Genomic DNA, 20,664 nt, shown 5'->3' with positions numbered 1-20,664 from the left:
GCTATGCTTAGGATTGGGTCTTGTCCATCACATCATTCTCCTAATGATGTGATCCCGTTATCAACGACATCCAATGTCCATGGTCAGGAAACCATGACCATCTATTGATCAACGAGCTAGTCAACTAGAGGCTTACTAGGGACATATTACGATCTATGTATTCACACATGTATTACGGTTTCCGGTTAATACAATTATAGCATGAACAATAGACAATTATCATGAACAAGGAAATATAATAATAACCATTTTATTATTGCCTCTAGGGCATATTTCCAACAGCTGCCTCGACTACGACCGCTCTCCTCCCCGACGACCGCTCCGCCGACCTCGTCAAGTGCTTCAACTGTGGCCTCTCTGGCCACTCCCAGGTGGCATGTACTTGGCCTCAGTGTTGCTACCTCTGCTCGGACCCGGACCACCCCGCCTTCCTTTGCCCTGATCGTCCGGTGGCGGAGGAGCTGATGAAGTACGGGCACGGGATTGAGGGCCACGGCTACTCCCACATCGAGGTGCCCGACATCCCCGTCCCCTCACCATCGCTCCTGGCCATTGTCACCGTGAAGGATGGGGTGGCCTCGCCGGAGATGATTGAGGCCGAGCTCAACCACCTCTACCACTGCACCTGGGATTGGCAGGTCACCATGCTGGCGGGAGGCCAGTTCTCGGTCGTCTTCCCGGACGTGGTCAGCCACGGGTAAGGCACCTGCAGCGGAGACATCACCCTTACCCTCAATAAGCTAGTGGTGGACATCTCCGTGCCGGTGCGGGACCCCATGGCGGTCGCGGTCCTAGACACGGCTTGGATCCTCATTGGTGGCCTCCCGAACATCGCCCGCTCCGAGCGGGTCATCCGGAACATGTCTCGCATCCTCGGCAAGGTGGTGGTGGTCGACGAGCTCTCCCTCCGCAAGGAGGAGGAGGTCCGGGTCAAGGTCAAATCCCTCGACTCTTCCAGACTCCGTGCCACGATTCGAGTGTTCTTCAACGACCAGGGCTTCGACCTCCGCATCTCCCCTGAGCCTCCCAACCACATTGGCCGCCCCCGCATAGACGACAGCTTCCTGGGGGCGGCCCAGATGGGGGAGGCGCCGGAGGCCATCGCAGCGACCGAGACCCCCGTCACGGCCACCCCTCTGGCTCGGACGAGGACGACGACGACTTCGAGGACAGCCCCCCCGCACGACCAACCTCCTGCGCCGACTGCCAGGGGCGGGGCTGGGGCGGGCCGCTCCCATGCCGCGGCTCCCCCATCCCCCGATGACGGCCTCGACACCTCAGATGCTAGTCTTCAAGTCTTCCCGGCTTCTTCGCCCCGCTCCCCCGACGATCCCCCCTTGGCATCTTCGCCACTCCGGCACTGCTTGCTCCGCCCTCTCCCGCAGCGCCCGATCTCCAGTTGGAGCCGATGGGGGCGATGGGCTCGGCCCCAGTCTCGCCCCATCCGGTGCCCCCGGAGATGGAGGTTGGTCCGTCTGCACGACCGAACATCCCGCCTCCGGTGGATGACGCACCTGCGGACCCGCCGCCCTCCTCTCGCGCTCCCTGCGTGATGACCCCTGCTCCTCCCCTGGTGCCTCCGTGCTGCGCTTTCGAGGGACTGGCAGTGGTGGTGACCACCCCGGTGGCTGGTCCTCCGCCTCCCCCTCGGACTGCGGCCTTTTCCAGGAGGTCCGTTCGACCTCGACCCCGGTGTCCTCCTCGCGCCGCAGTGCTCGGATTGAGGCGGCCAGGCCGGTGGGTAGTCCGGCTGTACCTATCCCCGAGCAGGCCGCTCTCTGGGACGCTGCCCGGAACCTCGAGTCAGGTACCACGATCATCCCGGCCACCTCTGCTAATTGCTCCTTTTCTGCCTTGGAGTCGGCTCCGCTTGGCCACCTTGCTAAGGTGGCAGCGGACTCAGCCATAGTGTTCAGGGGGGAGGTTGCTCCCCCTCTAGTTCAGATCGAAGCCATCCATGCATGGGAGATCCTCGATGGTCGGCTCGCCGAGGCCCGTGCACGCCCCCCTCCCTCCTCGGGAGCGCCGCCCGGGGTTGCCCCGAGCGCCCCTCCTCGCGCGGCGGCCGCTCCCGCTGAGATCCGGGGCCGCACCCGCTCCCGTACCGCAGCCCTCCGCGTCTAGAGCACCTCACATGTCTTGGGGTCAAGCAGCCCCACGATGGATACGTGATGCGAGCCCTATTCTGGAACATCCGCGGTTTTGGCCAAGATGGTCGTCGCCGCCAACTCATAGAGTACATGCGAACCGAGCGAATTGACATTGTAGCCATTCAAGAAACGATGCGTACGAAATTCTCCCTGTCGGAACTTGAACATCTGAGCTCCGACCTGTTCGCCTGGCACTGGCTCCCTTCTAGTGGGAGTACGGGCCACTCGGGTGGCATCCTCCTAGGTGTGAAGGATGCCACCCTTGAGGTGGGGAGCATGGACCGGGGCGAGTTCTTTGTTAGCATGGAGGTCTTCAAGCGGGCCCTAAACTTTAAATGGGAGATCATTGCGGTTTATGGTCCAGCCGATCACCGCCGGTCTGAGACCTTCCTCGCTGAGCTCCGGAGGAAGGTGGCGTCGGCCCAGTTACCGGTGGTAGTGGGCGGTGATTCAACCTCATCCGGACGGAAGAAGACAAGAGCAATAATTTAGTGAACTTTCCCCGGATGCAAATGTTCAATGATTGCATCGCTGATATGGGGCTGCGTGAGCTCGATCGAGTAGGGGCCAAGTTCACTTGGACTAACCACCAAGTTAATCCGACTCGCTCGGTCCTCGATCGAGTCTTCGCCTCCCCTGAGTGGGACATTCGGTGTCCCCTAGCATCGCTTTGGGCGATTACGCGGATTGGTTCTGACCACATTCCCCTTCTCCTCTCCTCGGAGAATGAGCACCCCCCCTGCCGCCACGCTTCCGCTTCGAAACCTTCTGGTTGCGTCAGCCAGGATATACCGCCGCGATGGCCGCCAGGTGGCGCGAGGTGAGGGATGCCCCACACCGGGCCCTGTCAGCCGTTGATTCCTGGCACTTCTGCGCCAAGCGGTCACGGCAATTCATGAAAGGGTGGGGTGCAAACGTAGGCCGGGACATCCGTGAGCGGAAGAAAGCCCTCCTTGAGGGCATCCAGGCCCTCGATCTGCGGGCTGACGCCGCTGGCCTCTCGGCAGACGAATGGATGCTGAGATACGACTTGGAAGACCAGCTCACGGTCATCTACACTGACGAGGAGGCATACTGGCGCTTGCGGGGTATGCAGAACTGGGTCCTCAAGGGGGACGCTAATACTGCCTACTCCCAGGCTATTGCTAACGGCCGTAGACGCCGTAACTCCATCCCCCTCCTGTGGGATGGACCGACCCTCCTTCAGCGGCCGGAGGACATCCGGGCACATGTCGACGGCTTCTACAGAGACCTATTCTCTGCCTCCCCTCGAGGAGGTCTTGCACTAGCGCAAGATATCTGGCCTGCCCACTGTTGCGTCTCGCCTGCGGATAACGCGGCCCTCACGGCCCCGTTCTCAGAGGTGGAAGTGTGGGAGGCAATTAAGGGCATGAACCCTTCCTCGGCTCCCGGCCCGGATGGCCTCCCAGTGAAGTTTTCCAGACCTTCTGGGAGGTGATCAAACCTGAGGTGATGGCCCTATTTGACGAGTTACTGGTTGGATCCATTGACCTCGCCCGGTTGAACTATGGGGTAATCAATCTCATCCCTAAAGTGACGGGCGCCTCGGACATCCGTCAATTTTGACCGATTACGGTGATCAATGTCATCTTCCGCATCCTCGCGAAGGGGTACGCCATTAGGGTGGCCCCTATTGCCGACTGGATCACTCACCCTGACCAGTCGGCCTTCATCCAGGGCCGCTATATCCTTGATGGAGTCTTGGTATTCCACGAACCTCTCCATGAGGTGCACGCCAAACACCTCAAGGCAGTCTTCCTGAAACTGGATTTCCACAAGGCATATGACACGGTCAGCTGGACCTTCCTTCGGGAATGTCTGCTCCGGAAGGGCTTCGACGATAGGTGGGTGACCAGAGTGATGCAGATGGTGTCATCAGGCCGCACCGCGGTGAACATTAATGGGGAGATCGGCCCATTCTTCCCCACGTTTTGTGGGGTGCGCCAGGGCGACCCCTTCTCCCCGTTCTTGTTTAACATGGTTGTCGATGCGCTGGCGGCCATCCTCGATAAGGCCAAGGCGGTGGGTCACATTAAGGGGATAGTTTCGCATCTAGTTGGAGGCAACGGGATCTCCCTTCTCCAATATGCGGACGACACCATTATCATGGTGGAGAGGTCGGAGAGTGATATTTCGAACCTCAAGTTCCTCTTATTGTGCTTCCAGCAGATGTCCGGCCTTCGGATCAACTTCGACAAGAGTGAGGTGATGGTCTTGGGCTACGCCCAAGACGAGCGACAAAGCATAGCGGATCGGCTTAACTGCCAGCTTGGGTGTTTCCCCACGACGTATCTGGGGATACCCATTAGTGACGCCAGGCTTACGGTGGCCGAGCTACGCCCCACAGTGGGGAAGCTCCAGCACCGTATCGAGCCCTGGCAGGGTCGATGGCTTTCGAAAGCGGCCCGTACGGTGCTCATTAACTCGTCCCTCTCTAGCCTCCTATTATTCATCATGAGCTTCTACAGCCTTCCGGAGACTCTACATCACGAGATTGCCACCGTTCAGGGGCGTTTCTTCTGGGTCGGCGAGGGGGATAAGCAGAAGTACCACATGGTCAGGTGGTCTGAGATCTGCAAACCTCGCGACCAGGGAGGCCTCGGGATCATGTCCTCCAAACGCATGAACATTGCCCTTCTGAATCGGTGGCTCTGGCGGATAGGCAAGGGAGATGGTGGCCTGTGGCTTCGCATCATTCAGCGGAAATACCTCTGAGGCCAGCCTCTCGCCTTCTGCCAGCGATCTGGGGGCTCCCAGTTCTGGCAATCCATCATTCAGCTCCTCCCTGTCCTCCGGATCGGGACCTCGATCGAGATTGGTTCCGGCACCGCCACGCTGTTCTGGTTCGATCGCTGGACTGGTGACACGCCCCTTGCGGCCCGCTTTCCAGACCTGTTCTCCATCGCGGTTGCCCCGCAGATCTCCGTAGCGACCGCCCTTGGTGACCTAGGGTGGCTTGCGTTCCGGAGGCCTTTTGGACCGGCTGAGAATGCGGACTGACAGGAGTTGCTTGACTGTATTGCACTCCATGAGCCTGATCTCACGACAGACGATGACCGCGCCAGATGGCGCCTTGAACCGTCTGGGCAATTCTCCACCAAATCACTCTACTGGGCCATCGCCCCCTCGCTCGGCCATGAGGCGCTCTCCTCCATTTGGGAGATTCGCCTTCCCCTGAAAATTACGATCTTCTTGTGGCAATGGATTCGCGGCCGCCTCCCATCTGGCGTAGAGGTTCTGAAGCGCAATGGCCCTGGTGATGGGCGTTGCCCGCTCTGTGGGCCTGAAGAAGATTCGAACCATATCTTCTTCACCTGCGTGTCCGCGCAGTTCCTATGGAGCTGTTTCCGCGAGATTGTGGGCAGAAGCTGGGACCATAACAACTTCCCCTCTCTCTTTGCCGAACTCCAGGCGACCCCCCCCCCCCCCCCCGTGTTGCACCACATTAGGTGGCTGACCATTGGAGTTCTTGCCTGGACACTGTGGACTGTTAGGAATAAACTTGCGATTCAGCGTATTCCTCTTCGTCGTGCTACTGACGCTTTGTTCAAGTGGTCTGGTTAGTTGCAGCTTTGGCGGCCGCTTAGCCGTCCCAGGGAGAGAGACGCCATCACCTCCATCATCACCCAGCTTCACGCGATGGCTCTCCGGTTGGCTCCACCACTTCCCCCGCCACCACCAGAACCAGATTAGTTTGTCGTCTTCTCGCCGCTGCCACCGCCGTTTAGGGGTGTTTCGTTGTGAGTCTGTGTTGGGTTTGTGATGCTGTGCCCATAGTGGAGCTTGGGTCTGTGTGCGTTGGTCTGTGTGTGAGTGCTGGACCTTGTCTACGGTGGCGTTGTGTTGGTGTGTTGTGTGTTCTGTTGTTACCTGATACTCTGTGCTTGGTGGTTGCTTTATTTATAAAGCGGGGCGAAAGCCTTTTTCGGTATATATAAGTGTTTATCTTAGTTACTACTGTTTGAATATGTTTTTCATATTGCACATAGCAGTAGCGAGTTGGTCTTTAAAGTTTAAACTCGGTACTAGCTCTTTTAATTTGTGCAGTTGCACTTTTTACCTGTTCAACTGCACCTTTGTATTTGTGTAATTATGCTTTTTTGGCATTACTGCACAACCTTTTGTGCAATAACACTCTTTTGCATTTTATGTGTGCCGTTGCACTTTTTATTTGCATGCTGGCGCTAATATAGGAGGTGCTTATCATGAATAGAAAAGAAGAAAGGTGGGAATCAACTTCATTTACCAAAATTTGAGTATAATCGTTGTCTGGGTGGCCACCATTTTTTTCCAGATGGAAATGGCAAAAACAATCGTTTTGGGCCGAACCAAGTGTGATTTTTAGCTCGGAACTAAAAACTGGTTGCAGTTACATGGATAATGTCCTATAGAATGGCAATCAAGCGTGGCCCAAGTGATGATTACATTCCTTTCGGGGCCCAAAATGTGTAAAAGTTAGATGGGAGTATCGATTCTGCATATATACTATGGTAATGTGTTTGGGAACTTGAATATTGCTTCAGTGGCACTTCTGGGTTCTTAGCCATCCGGTGGAGAATAGAAGCTACAAGAAGGGAATACTATTAGAACTATATAACAGTTTTTTTTTGTGTCTCTATATAACTGTATTATTATTACACACATCAAGTACACAATGCAATACAAAAACAACGCGAGGCTCGCCACGGATGCATATTTACAATTCCCTGATGACGAAGCAGCTTGCGGTTAAGCAGTATTGTTAGTCCAAGTTTGGCTGGTACTGGTAGGCCAAGATTTGTTGGCATCGGATGCTCAGCAACTTGGGCAAGGCATTGTTCTCGTAGCCCTAGAGACTAGATTCATAACAGCAATCATGGCCAGCATAAAGCTCCTGCTTTTCTATTCTGATGATCGATTCCGATATTTCGGTCCGGCTTCGCTTCGGTTTATTCCTGCTTTTCCGTCGCTGAAAGATGCGATATTCGGATATGTATACCAATTCTTTCAGCCAAACTTTGCCGCTCAACCTTTGAATGTGCTGCAGGCATTTCAGGACCGCAGTAGTGCAAAGACAAGACCAAGGTGCTGTTTGTTTATACTCTAATTCTGAGCTTTCTTATTTTGGAAATATATCACGGGATCGATTCGTTCCTAATTGTTAATAACTTGCAAGATATTTTCATATTTTTTAAGTGTACTTTGCATAGTTAATTGTACAGATATTATGGAGAGAATTTTTGGTTTGTCCTCACACTTTAGTCCAGTTCTCGATATTTTCTGATGTGTTTGTCTTGCCTGTTGTTGATAGATTGGTAGAACATGTGTTATAGGTACAGGTTTACTAATTTACTGCGGCGCACGCGCGGTAAACCACGAATCGATTCTTCCGTCTTGGTGCTGTTTTCATTTTTTGACTGGATAACTATCAGCGACTGGATAGTCTGGACGTCGGTTAAAAGTGATTCGATATCCTGGGTTCGGCTGTCGCCATCGCCCTGCCTTGCGCGTGATCGAGACGCACAGAACATAAGATGCTCTACGTGTACAGCTACAGATCTGTCCTCTCCTCTTCCGTGTTCTTTTCAGGATTTTTGTGTAGAGTGCTCTGTTGATTTTTTTTTCTTCCACATGGGTAGTAAATTGTCGTTGCATTTTGCCATGTACTCTGCTACAATTGAAGCGCACGAGATAGATTGCTCAGCATGCTCTGCCGTGTGGCGACGTAGATTGTTCTTGTGTTGCGCCGATTGCTGAAATTTGTTGCAACGGTAGATCTTAGAGGACCTTCAGATTAATATGGGTCATACAACTGTGTAGATCTGATGGCGGGGAGTAACAATTTCTTTTCGACAGTATGATGGCTATTAATCAGTGGGCCCAACTAAGCGCTCGGGAATTTATTTTGGACGACGATAACTGCCACACGTTTGGCATCTAGGGGGTATGTGCCGCACGCCCCGTGTGGCATCGACACAGGCCCGCCCGCACGAGCACGTCCGGGCGCACCCCGCCACATCCCGCATGTTCGGTGTGCGGCGCGATCGCCCGCACGAGCACGTCCGGGCGAGCGACCACGCGGCCCGCACGACCCGTCTCGGCTGTCGCCCCTCCCCGCCTGCGAGCCAGACGGCCCGCGTGGCAGTAACCACGCGTCCCGCCGCGATTGCCATGGTCCGGACCATCTTCCATGTTCGTTTAACTGCAGTTTCCATGTTGCTGAACTACAGTTGCCATGTCTGACAACTACAGTTGCCATGGTTGCTCAACTGCAGTTGCCATCTCAGGTCAAGTGTCGGATGCCATTTTTGGGCAACTGCAGCAGTTGCCATGTATGGTCTGGTCTACTACAGTTGTCATGATTTGAAAACACATGGCAAATGATAGCTTTTGGTGTGTGGGAGAGGAGACGGGCAGTTGTCATCTGCTTACAAGCACACTAAGGCAGTTGCCATCTACTAACACTTGGCAGTTGCCATATAGCGCTACGAAGCGACATGGCAAAACAACATGTTCGGGTAAAAAGGAGAGTTGCCATCTCCTTACAAGCACACTAGGGCAGTTGTCGTGTACCCTGCAAAACACATGGCAACTGACATGTTTGGGTAAAAAAAAAGAGAGAGTTGCCATCTGCTTACAAGCACGCTAGGGCAGTTGCCATGTACATTGCAAAACGCATGGCAACCGACATGTTCGGGTAAAAAAAAAGAGTTGACATCTGCTTACAAGCACGCTAGGGCAGTTGCCATGTACACTGCAAAACGCATGGCAACTGGTAGCTTGGGTGTGGAGAGAGGAGACGGGCGTGTGGGCGAGATGGCGACGGTGGTATCTTTAGGAGTTGCCACCTACTAACACTAGACAGATGCCATGTAGCGCTACAAAAAACAGACGTGGCAACAATATCATATTCGGGGTAAAAAGAGTTGCCATCTGCTTACAATCACAAATAGGGCAGTTATCATGTACCCTGTAAAAAACATGGCAAATGACAGCTTGGGTGTGGGGGAGTGGGAAAATGGCCAGTCGTGGAAGATGGGGAACAGAAGTCGTGCGCGGCATGCGGGCGCGACGGCAGTTCCACCGCATGCCTCGACTCGCAACCGGTCTCGTCCGAGGGAGAAACAGCGTGCGGGCGAACTACCTACACACCACACACCGGGCTCGTCCTACGTGGCACACAAAATCCATCTTTTGATGTCAGGATTCGTGCAAAAAACAACCAACGACGAACCAGGCGTGTGGGCGAGTTGGAGACGTGCCACACGTGTGGGCGTTAGTGTTTCCGTTTATTTTTGGCATCGGTCAATTTTTCCACTTGTTAGATTTCAATTTCAATCCAATGCCAGAACATCTTCTTCTTCAGCCATCCTTCTAACCCCACACCCATCAGTAATTTCAATTTAAATTTGAATTTCACCCCCCCCCCTAAATTGAAATCCAGCGCCACCACCTCATGTACCATCGGCCAGCTCACCTGCAACCACCACCCTTGGCAGCCAGCGCTCCTGCGCACGCCTGATCGCCCTCCCCTTGTCTCTACTTCTGTCATGTTACCCCAGCCATCCCTCTAACCCCACACCCACCAGTGCTTTTCCCGGTGCCATTAGGACACCCTGCATCTAGAATCGTAAACCTATGACTCCCCCATCGGCCACACCGCTGTCGCATTGTCACTGGCTCCGGGTCACTTTCGATTTGACCTCGCCGACATCCCCATGCCTCGTCGCCGCTCGCCGCGGTGACGCCGTCTGTACCTCTGGGTTGTGCCTACTCTTCTCTCCCAAATCGGCTGACGCCAGTCTGTTTTTAGCTGCCTTACAAATAGCATACACATTAGTCTCTACAACTATGCAAGGATATAAGTAAATTTCATAAAACTGTCAAATTTAAGTTCGGTTTGCTCATAAACATCATTTCACTGACATTTTACTCAAACCCAACACCATTAAGACATGACACACACATGACCCAAATTGTTGATTTACGAGCTCTTAAATAATGAATTTGACATGTTGGGCCCACTGACACAGTAAAACTGGCTTGGTAGGTGGCTCAAATCTGAACCTGCCAATCTCTCTTGGTGCTCCTCCCCACCTATGTCTCTACATCTGATGTTACTGCAGTGCACGAACGGTAAAACCGCGAATCAATTCTTCCGTCTCAGTGTTGTTTTCATTTTTGTAGTGGATAACTATCAGCGATTGGATAGTCTGGACGGTGGTTAAAAGTGGTTTGATATCTTGGGTTCAGCTGTCGCCCTCGCTCTGCCTTGCGCATAATTGAGACGCATGGTACTGAAGATGCTCGATGTGTACAGCTATAGGTGCTCGCACAAATTATTGTCGAAGTAAATTCTGTCCTCCCCTTTTGCGTGTTTATTTCCAAATTATTTCACCATTCTACCCTCTCCTCTTGCGTGTTCTTTTCGGATTTTTGTACAGGGTGGTCTGTTGATTTTTCTTTCTTTCACATGGGTAGTAAACTGTTGTTGCATCTTGCTATGTACTTGCTGCAACCGAAGTGCACCACGAAAATTGCTCATCATGCTTGTGACGTGGTGTGTGTAGCTACGTGGATGTTCTTGTGTTGCGCGGATTGATGAAATTGGCTGCGCCAGTAAATTGAAAAGGACCATCAGATTAATATGGCCATCCCTTCGTAACCCCATCCACTTTGGCCTAGGCAGCCGCCGCCTAAAAAAAACTAAGGTTTTCTGCCTCCCGCTGGCGTCGGCGCCGGCGCCGGTCCGTCCCGTCTCCGGTGGCCTTAGGGCCATGGAGACGGAGCGGATCTCAGCCCTTGCCGGTAGGAGGGCTCCGTTTTTAGATCTTTTTTCAAGCTTTTTTAGGATTTGTATCCTGCTCAGGAAGGCGAGACGGCGGCGGCTCCCTGAAGATGGAATAAAGGTCTCCCCGCTCAGTCCCCGTTCCGGTGATGCGTCTAGCATCATCGGTGGGCGTGTGCAGGTGTGTCTCCGGCGGATCTTCCCTTGGTGGATTTGCTCGGATATGTTCGTCGTTCGTGTTCGTTCGTATGTCTTCAGGTTGGATCCTTTTGATTTACACTCTTCATCTGCGGCGGTTGCTGTTCTGGTGCGTTGGTTCTATGCGGCCTTAGCACGACGATTTCCCAACTGTCTACTACAACAACGTTTGCCCGGCTCCGGCGAGTGAGGGGCGATGACAGTGGCGCGCCTTCGGCTCGCTTCAGTGCTTGTAGTCGTCGCTAGGCGGTCTACGGATCTGGATGTAATTTTTATTATTTCTAGTGTTCGTTGTATTACCATGATTGAAGATGAATAGATTGGAAGTTTTTCCCGAAAAAAAAATATGGCCATCCCTTCGTGTACACCCGATGATGGAGAGTAATCTTTTCTTTTCAAAAGTATGATAGGGATTAATCTATGGGGCCTACAATATGGAGGCCCCCGTCACCTGTCGGATTTTAATCCAACAATAGGCCATCTTCTCCTTCTTCTCCTCCTCTATATTGAAATCCAGCGCCCTCAACTCATGTATCATCGGTCTGCAGCCTGCTGCCACCACATACGACCGGCGGTGCTCCACCGCACGCCCCGGCGCCGCTTGCGCCGTGTCGCCCCTCCAGGCATCCCTCTATGCCCTGCTCTTCTCTAGCGTTGGCAGACCACCCCACTCCTTGATTCGTCTACCTTTGACTGCTTCCATCAGTCACGCCACTGTCACATCGTCACCGGCTCCGGGTTTGTTCTGGCTTGACCTCGACGGCATCCTCGAGCCTTGTTGTCGGTTGCCGCTACAAGCTCTGCCACAGAGTTGCGCCTCCTCTTCTCTCCCGAATCGATTAATACCAAATCTAGTCAAAGTTGCCTTACAAATAGCAAACACGTAAATCTCTGCAACTATGTGGTGCATACGCTGTCGGTAATGATATGAGCAAATTGCACAAAACTACCACATCTAGGTTTCAGTATGCTCACAAAGACACAAACATCATTTACCCACACGTTTCAGTATGTTCAGTACTAAGATCCACTGCAATTTAGGTAGTTTGAGCAAATCGATTTTCCACATATGGTGGTTTCGTGCTGTTTACTCTTCCATATATGCAACTTAATAAGGAGCATAAAAGCTTCATTATTCCAAATTACAAAGTATACATACTCGTACCCATGTCTTAATTTATAGCATAACTAGCTACAAACCCAGTCATGCCAATACAAGTGTTTATACACTCGTATATTATCAAGCCATAAATTGGAATCTTTAGCTACTAGTGCGTGTAAACATCTCTGCCGTACGTCTTAGACACAGACACTTGACGACTGCGGGCGAGTGGTGCGACTTGTGGTGCATACGCCGTCGGTTCTCCTTTGTTGCCGCCGGCCAGCATCCCGCTGATTGCGCCGCTGACCAGGCCGGCGCCCAGCCCCCACCCGAACTCCATGCTGGGGTTGTGATCTGCCGGCAAGTTGGCTGGTTTTGGAGGCGGCGACACAACCACAGGGGCGGCTGGTTTTGGAGCAGGCGGCATGGAGACCACCTGGCCGTATGGTGCTGGAGACGGCGGCATGGACACCACCTGGCCGTATGGTGCCGGAGACGGCGGCATGGACACATGCCCGCCGGATGGCTTTGGAGACGGCGGCACGGCCACATTCGTGACTGGTTTTGGAGATGGCGGCACAGCATGAACGGATGGTTTCGGAGACGGCGACGGCATGGCGACATGTCCGGCCGGTGTCGGAGACGGCGGCACGGTGTAATGACCCGATGGTTTTGGGGACGGCGGCACTGCCACATGTGCAGCTGGTTTCGGAGAAGGCACGGCCTCGTACCCAGAAGGTTTGGGAGACGGTGGCGGGGCCACTTGTGCCGCTGGTTTTGTAGACGGCGGCAAGGGCACGTGCTGCTCGGTTGGCTTTGGAGACGGCGGCGTGGATGCCACACGCCCGACTGGTTTCTGAGACGGCGGCATGGACACCGCACGTTCGACTGGTTTCGGCGGCGGCGGCGGCATGGACACCACATTTCCGGCCGGTTTCTGAGACGGTGGCATGGACACCACACGTTCAACTGGTTTCGGAGGCGGCGGCGGCATAGACACCACATGCCCCGCCGGTTTCTGAGACGGCGGCATGGACACCACACGTTCAAGTGGCTTCGGAGCTGGCGGCATGGACACCACATGCCCGGCCGGTTTCTGAGACGGCGGCATGGACACCACACGGTCGACCGGTTTCGAAGACGGCGGCATGGACACCGCAGGCCCGGCCAGTTTCTGAGACGGCGGCATGGACACCGCACGTTCGACCGGTTTCTGAGACGGTGGCATGGACACCGCACGTTCCACTGGCTTTGGAGAAGGCGGCATGGTCACCACCTGACCGGATGGTTTCGGAGTAGACGGTGGCATAGACACCACACGTCCGACTGGTTTGGGAGAAGGCGGCATGGACACCACCCGACCGGATGGTTCAGGAGACGGCGGCACGGCGACATGTCCTCCTTGCTTTGCAGGCGACGGCGCGGTCCCGTACCAAGAAGGTTTCGGAGACGGCGGCACCGCGTCATGCCCTTCTTGCTTTGCAGGCGATGGCGCGGTCCCGTACCCATAAGGATTCGGAGACGGCGGCACGGCGACATGACCTTCTTGCTTTGCAGGCGATGGCGCGGTCCCGTACCCAGAAGGTTTCGGAGACGGCGGCACGGCGGCATGCCCTTCTTGCTTTGCCGGCGATGGCGCGGTCCCGTACCAGGAAGGTTTGGGAGACGGCGGCACGGCGGCATGTCCTTCTTGCTTTGCCGGCGATGGCACCGGTGGTTTCGGAGGCGCAGGCCAGGCCGTATGCCCGGGTGCTCTCTCAGGCGAAAACGGCACATCCAAGTAGCCGGCTGGTTTTGCAGGCGGCACAGCCACGTAGCCGGCAGGTGGTTTCGCCGGCGGTGCCGCGGCCACATACCCGGGCCAGGCAGCCTGCGGTGGAGGCGGAGGCGGCGGCATCACCTGCTTCACCGGGTACGCCACGACCGGCCACTCGTCGACGGGTATCTCCAGATGGGGCTCCGGCAGGACGATGGGGCCGAGACGATACGTGAGGTAGAGCAAGCCGCGCACCTCGGTGCGGTGCACCTTGCGGATCTGGTAGGACGCGAACTGGGGCATGCTGTGGGCCCCGTAGTCGGCGCCGTGCCCGACGCCGGAGAGGATCTCCGAGAGGGGCACGATGACCTCGCCGACGTCGCGGTCGCCGCCGAAGATACGCTCGACGCGGAGGAGGATGTGGAGGCAGCCGCCCGTGGCCTCCTCGGCGGTGGGCGGCACGGCGAACTGGAGCGTGGCGTTCCAGGTCGGGTTGCGGCCGCCGTGGGGGTCCGGCGGGGTGCACTGGCGCGTGATGGGGTCGCCGGAGATGGTCGCAACCGCGTACACCTCCATGCGCGTGATGAGGTTCACGCTCTTCAGGTCCTTGGCTGACAGGAGCGTGACCTCCAGCACTCGGTACGCCATGCCGATGAACTGAAGCAAGCTGGACTTTGCAGTGCTTCGTGCTAGGTGGTGATCGTGATGGTGGTTTCAAGCTGAGAGGGAGAGGAATGCGCGCTACGTGTATGTATAGGCGTAGGGGCGCTGCTTGCGGGCAAATAAGATTCCAGTTTGCAAGCAAAACAGGGTGTAAATTCAGATCGGGGCATCGTCATAGACACCTGTTTGATTCTCGAGGCACATATATATTGGTGAGCACTGAGCACTAGCTAGTGCAATAAAGCTACGGAAATAAAATTAGGACATCATACGCCATTATAGTAAAACAAATCGTGAAGCTGAAAGTTGTAGAGAATCTGGAAAGAAAACCATGGCACATAGAAAGAACGCGTACAACTGTCGTCACAAAATTTCAGATCTAGGTTTGGCCCACAACTTGACAAACAAAAGGACAAATCCTACAATAAATTACTAAAATTATCAAATACAGAGCTAATAGTATCGTGCTAGTACTATTTAGCACTCTTTTTGTATTTTGGTCATATTTGAAATTTGATATTTTGTGACATATGTAGAAGCATGTTCAAGAACTATAGGTTCGCGAAAAGAGTTATAAAGGTTCGCCGAAAGTGTCACTAATAGCCGCCTTGTGAATTTTAGACTTAGTACACTATTATTGCACCTCATAGTACATATAATAACCTCGACCCATACTAGTACCAGAGTAGTGGTGGGAGATATATACTTTGTTTTTGGAAGAATCGGATGCAAAGTCTAAAGTTGTAATAGAATGTTTAGAGGTTCTGTTAGAAGGGACAAAAACAAAGATGATTGCAGGCATTTGGGGCTTCTCCTTTCTGAAGACTGCGAAAACAGAGGCAGCAGTTATGTTGTGTCCGTTGGAGAAAAATTCCCAGCAACCAGGCAATTCAGAGCCGGTGGCACCTTGATATTGCCCGATCCAAGGCCATTGGATGGAAAAATTCATCTTCACAAGCAGACACACCGTGATTGGCAAGCACAAGCCACAAGGGACAGCAGCTTCGGGTTAATCCATGTTTCCCCGGTAGGCAAAGAAAGATATGGAGGCATCTGATGCTCGATCGACAGCTCAAGGGAATCTGACACAGACGTTCAGAAGATTGCCTGCATACGATCGATGCCAATATCCTTGGCGTTGCTTCGAATCCGGCTTTTCTCTGCGATTTATTCGTTCGGCTTTCTCTGTTGCAAAGATGCGAGGTTCTCTCGGATATGTTCTACCGTTTCTTTCAGACTCTTCTTTGCTGCTGAGCCTTCCAATGTGCCGGTGTGTAGTGGTGCAAAGACAGAGCCGTAGTACTAGTGTTCATGATGATTCTATTCTTCAGAAATATCTCTTGACACTGTGCTTTCTTGTACGTACTGTTAATGGCTTAATTAACCTATTCGCTTGACGGGTTGGTTCTTGTGGAGCACACGCAGATCTTGATTATTGCTCTGTCCGCCTTGCTTGTTAACCGCACGTACTGAGTTTTTTTAGGCCTATAAAAACTTAGTTTAGGTGATTAATTTGCTGGATGGATGACCCAAAAGGTAAAAAGGATTTTGGATCGACCTGTAAACTCTGATTTGACTGTGATGAATGCCGGAAAGATAAGAGATCCCGTCGATCAGGCTGGTCATAGTGGAAAAATCGAACCAAGTTAGAAGAGCTCCTTAATATGAAATGCGGATAGAGATGAAATAAAAAAGGTGTCAGACCATATGAATGAATTGTTGTATCAGGAGGAAATGTTGTGGCTACAACGGTCACGCATCGATTGGCTAAATGAAGAAGACCGCAACACACAATTTTTTCACTGAAAGGCAGTTTGGCGAGCGCGTAAAAATAAAGTGAAAAGCCTGATTGATAACAGTGGTGTGGAACAAGTTGATCATACTGTCATGGGGAACTTGGTGCAAGATTATTTTCAGTCTATCTTTGCACGTGACCCGACCTTGGATCCAACTCCAGTGGTAAATCTTTTTGAGACAGTTGTAACTGACGAGATGAACGACAAGCTGTGTGCTGAATTTTCTGAAAAAGAGATAGCTGACAGACTCTTTCAGATCGGCCCCCTAAAAGCTCCAGGAAGTGACGGGCTGCCGGCTCGCTTCTTTCAGCGGAACTGGAGCACTTTCAAGGAGGAAAATGTTAGGGCAGTGAGGAATTTTTTCCAGACCGGTGTTATGCCCGAGGGTGTAAATGAGGCGATCATTCTTCTTATTCCAAAGTCAGATGAACCAACACGTGTTAAAGATTTTCGGCCCATCAGTCTTTGCAACGTAATTTATAAGATTGTTACAAAGTGTCTGGTTAATCGCTTGAGCCCTATACTGGATGAGATCATATCACCGTTTCAGAGCGCATTTATTCTAGGTCGTTTGATTACGGATAATGCACTGTTGGCCTTTGAGTGTGTTCATGCAATACATCAAGAGAAGAAATCGGATGCTAGTTTCTGTGCATACAAGTTGGACCTTTCCAAAGCTTACGACAGGGTTGATTGGGGATTCTTGGAGCGAGTGATGAATAAGTTGGGCTTTGCTCATCGGTCGGTGCAATGGATCATGACGTGCGTCACCACGGTGAGATACATGGTTAAATTTAATGGAACCCTCTTTGAATCATTCGCACCGGAGCGTGGTCTTCGGCAAGGTGATCCCCTCTCGCCATTTCTTTTCCTCTTTGTGGCTGATGGTTTCTCTGAGTTGCTCAAACAGGGGGTGCGATCAAATGCTATTGAATCACTAAAATTATGCCGGGCTGCACAGGGGGTCTCGCACTTGTTATTCACTGATGATACACTCCTATTTTTCAAGGCGAACAAACAGCAGGCTGTGGCAGTCAAGGAGATTATTCATGTGTACGAGAGAGCCACCGGACAGATTATAAACCCAGCCAAATGTTCGGTTCTGTTTGGACAGTTATGTCCGAATAATGCCCAGGAAATAATAAAACAAGAGCTACAAATTATGAAAGATCAATTTCAGGACAAATATTTGGGACTTCCAACACCAGACGGTCTTATGCATAAAGGCAAGTTCCACAATTTGCAAGTGAAGTTAATGAAACGCATCTGTATATGGGGAGATGGCTACATGGCCCAAGCTGGGAGAGAAGTATTGATCAAGGCGGTGGCGCAATCCATCCCTACGTACATCATGGGAGTATTTAAACTGCCGTTCTCTGTATGTGATGATCTTACTCGGATGGTCCGGAATTATTGGTGGGGTGCGGAGAAAGGGAAACGGAAAACCTATTGGATGGCTTGGGATGAGATCATCAAACCCAAAGCGATGGGTGGTATGGGGTTCTGGGATTATAGCTTGTTCAATCAGGCGCTTTTGGCACGGCAGGCATGGCGATTACTCATCAATCCGGACAACTCATGTGCAAGGGTTTTGAAAGCTAAATATTATCCTAATGGGCGGTCGGAGGATACTGTTTTTGCAGATAACGCGTCCTCTACTTGGCAGGCCATAACATATGGCTTGGAGCTCCTCAAGAGAGGGCTCGTATGGCGGATCAGTGACGGTCAAAATGTTCGTATCTGGCGCGACCCTTGGCTCGAACGGCCGGCGTCATACCGGCCCATATCACAGGCTGGAAGGTGCCGATTACGCCGGGTGGCAGAACTACTTGATGATCGTGGTGCATGGAACACTGAGCTACTTCAACAACACTTCTTGCCACCTGATGTTGATGAAATACTAAAGTTGCATCCCTCGCCAAGGATGCATGATGTCTTGGCTTGGGGTCCAGACCCAAAAGGCATCTTTTCTGTCAAGTCGGCCTACAAGATTGGTCTTGAGGATAAATTTCGCACGTCTTCATGTGCTGCGAGCAGTGCACCGGATGGCAATCGTGCTATCTGGAGAGCATTGTGGAGGTGCCCTGCTCCACCTAAGGTACGCGTCTTCGGCTGGCGAATTGCGACCAACTCATTGGCTACGATGAAGAATAAGCATAAGAGATCAAAACATCCCAAAGTGAGGGAGAACTGAGATGGGCGACAGCGTGGGCGACGCGCCGACCGCGGTGTGGCAGCCAGCCGTGGCGGGGAAGACGGGCTGGCCCGGGGTCCGGGCAACGCGAGCGTGCTACAGGTGAGCGGCGGGGAGGGCCGCGCCGGCTCACCGGCAGTGGGGGATGCAGGTCGCCACAATCGCTTCTGGGCGCTGGCGGCGGAGGACTCGGAAGAGGAGGACGGAGGCGGGGAGCTAGATCCGGAGCGAGGCCTGTGCGCGGCGCCGGCAGGGCCGTCGATCGGCGACTTCGTGGCCTTGGCTGCGAAGCAGGGCGGGGTTGCTTCGCGCTCGGGGCGCGGGAGTCGCTTCGCGCCGGGCGGCCGTGGCTCCACATCCATAGCTTCTCGCATCTGGCAGCCGCCGCGGGAGCTCGACTCGGGCTCGGGTGCCGGCGGTTCGTCGGGGGCGGCGACGTGCATTCGAGCCAAGGCGGCGGCGAGCCTGACGGTGTCGCAGACGGAGCTGTCCAGGGAGGACTGGCCGCGCCTGCCGGCGTCCCCCGTGGCGGCGGCGGTGGAGGCGGCGGGGGCGTCGTGCGGTCCGACGCCGATGCGCTTGGCACCAGGCCCTAGGGTTGGGCCGGGTGGGCCGTTGGTGGGGGCCCCTTCGGGGTCGGCGACGTGCGTGGGGCTGGCAGCGGCTTCTGGGCCTGGGCCGAGTGGACTAGGACTGGAGACGGCCTCGGAACCGCGGCCTCATGCTTCCCAACGGCCCAACGCGCCGCGGCCCGACTCTGGCCCGATCACTGGATATAAATGGGTGAGGCGGGGCTGCCTGGATCCCCGTTTAGGTTTTCCAGCCACCACTCGCGAGGTGCGGCGATTTGCCCACTCCGCTCGCTCGATCCAGATCTCCCCCCCTTCTCCAGTCCTTCGCGGCGGTGGTGATGGGAGATAGGCGTGCGGACAAGCGGCTGATGGAGGTCTCAGATCCGGAGGCGGAGCGGCGTAGGGAGCGGGCACTTCGTGACAAGGCGAAGCGTGTGATGCGCGAGCGCTCGGGTGGACGCGAGGCCAGAGAAGAGCGAGGTGGAGCCCGCGACCAGGGCGGGCGCGAGGGGGATTGGGGTCCTCCTCCCCCGTGGTGGATCCAGCAGCAGGAGCGCAAGAAGAAAAAGAAGGTTCAGCAGCGGCGTCGTGAGCTTGAGAGGAAGCCCGAGCCGTTCCCCAGCGGTGGTGGGGGCCACGGGGACCCAAAGGCCATGAAGCCGAGGGCAGCTTCACTGGCGGTGGCACTGCCCTCTGCTCCCAAGGGTACGGCGGAGGAACCCATCCTAGTGGAAGTGGCGGCGGACGTGGAGTGCTTCAAGTGCGGGCGCCCCGGCCACTTCCAGTCCCAGTGCAAGTTCTTGCCCCTTTGTGTGCTCTGCAAGGAAGAAGGGCATGCGTCTGCACACTGTCCAACAAGGGGCCGGCAACTCCACCTCCAAATCATGGGCAGCGCCATTTCTGGGGAAGGTTTTTTCTGCCTGGAGTTCGAGGACGTGGACGAGACCGAAGCACCCATAGATGCTCGCATCAAGAACGCGGCCATCCTATCTGCGGAGCCGGGGAAACTGAACCTACGGATTCTCAAGCAAGAATTGAAGCACATGGTGACAGGCGACTGGGACTGGCAGGTATCTCAAGTGGGTGATGATGACTTCGTGGTGGTCTTTCCTTCTGCAAATCTGTTACACATGGCGAAGTCTAGTGGTAAGTTGTTTCTGTCCATCAATGACATCACTGCGCGGGTGCGCGACATGTTACACGAGGAGGTCCAACCCATGGTGATGTCGGAGACTTGGGTGCGTCTCCATGGCATCCCAAAGAAACATAGGCGTGAGGATCGCATCAGGGAAGGGTTCCGGATGCTGGGCAGGCCAATTGTGGTCGATGAACTTTCTCTGATCAGGTTGGGGCCTGTTCGGATGAAGCTTGCGTGCAAAGCCCCGGAGAAGCTCAATGGAGTTGTCGAGGTGTGGTTCAACCATGAGGGATACCAAATCAAGGTG

At 54.1% G+C, this 20,664-nt stretch overlaps 2 protein-coding genes across 2 annotated transcripts; one reads left to right on the top strand and one right to left on the bottom strand.

Annotated features, from left to right (window-relative positions):
• Positions 1 to 2,949: 2,949 nt before the first annotated feature.
• Positions 2,950 to 3,609, top strand: LOC109769610 (uncharacterized). Its single transcript, XM_020328350.1, has one exon. The coding sequence runs from the start codon at positions 2,950 to 2,952 to the stop codon at positions 3,607 to 3,609; it is 660 nt and encodes a 219-aa protein (XP_020183939.1).
• An 8,630-nt stretch (positions 3,610 to 12,239) lies between these two features.
• On the bottom strand, positions 12,240 to 14,841 carry LOC109769581 (uncharacterized). The gene has a single exon (XM_020328313.4). It carries the CDS (start codon positions 14,640 to 14,642, stop codon positions 12,405 to 12,407), a length of 2,238 nt encoding a protein of 745 aa, XP_020183902.1. The 5' UTR covers positions 14,643 to 14,841; the 3' UTR covers positions 12,240 to 12,404.
• Between the last annotated feature and the right edge of the window lie 5,823 nt (positions 14,842 to 20,664).

This window comes from Aegilops tauschii, chromosome 2 (assembly GCF_002575655.3).
Source record: "Aegilops tauschii subsp. strangulata cultivar AL8/78 chromosome 2, Aet v6.0, whole genome shotgun sequence".
In the NCBI taxonomy this organism is placed as follows: Eukaryota; Viridiplantae; Streptophyta; class Magnoliopsida; order Poales; family Poaceae; genus Aegilops; species Aegilops tauschii.
The sequence above is the reverse complement of the archived record's forward strand: the minus strand, read 5'-3'. Positions and strand labels throughout refer to the sequence as shown.

Excerpts from the sequence above, each read along its gene's own strand:
- LOC109769610 (XM_020328350.1), top strand. The coding sequence starts at position 2,950 with ATGGCCGCCAGGTGGCGCGAGGTGAGGGATGCCCCACACCGGGCCCTG.
- LOC109769581 (XM_020328313.4), bottom strand. The coding sequence starts at position 14,642 with ATGGCGTACCGAGTGCTGGAGGTCACGCTCCTGTCAGCCAAGGACCTG.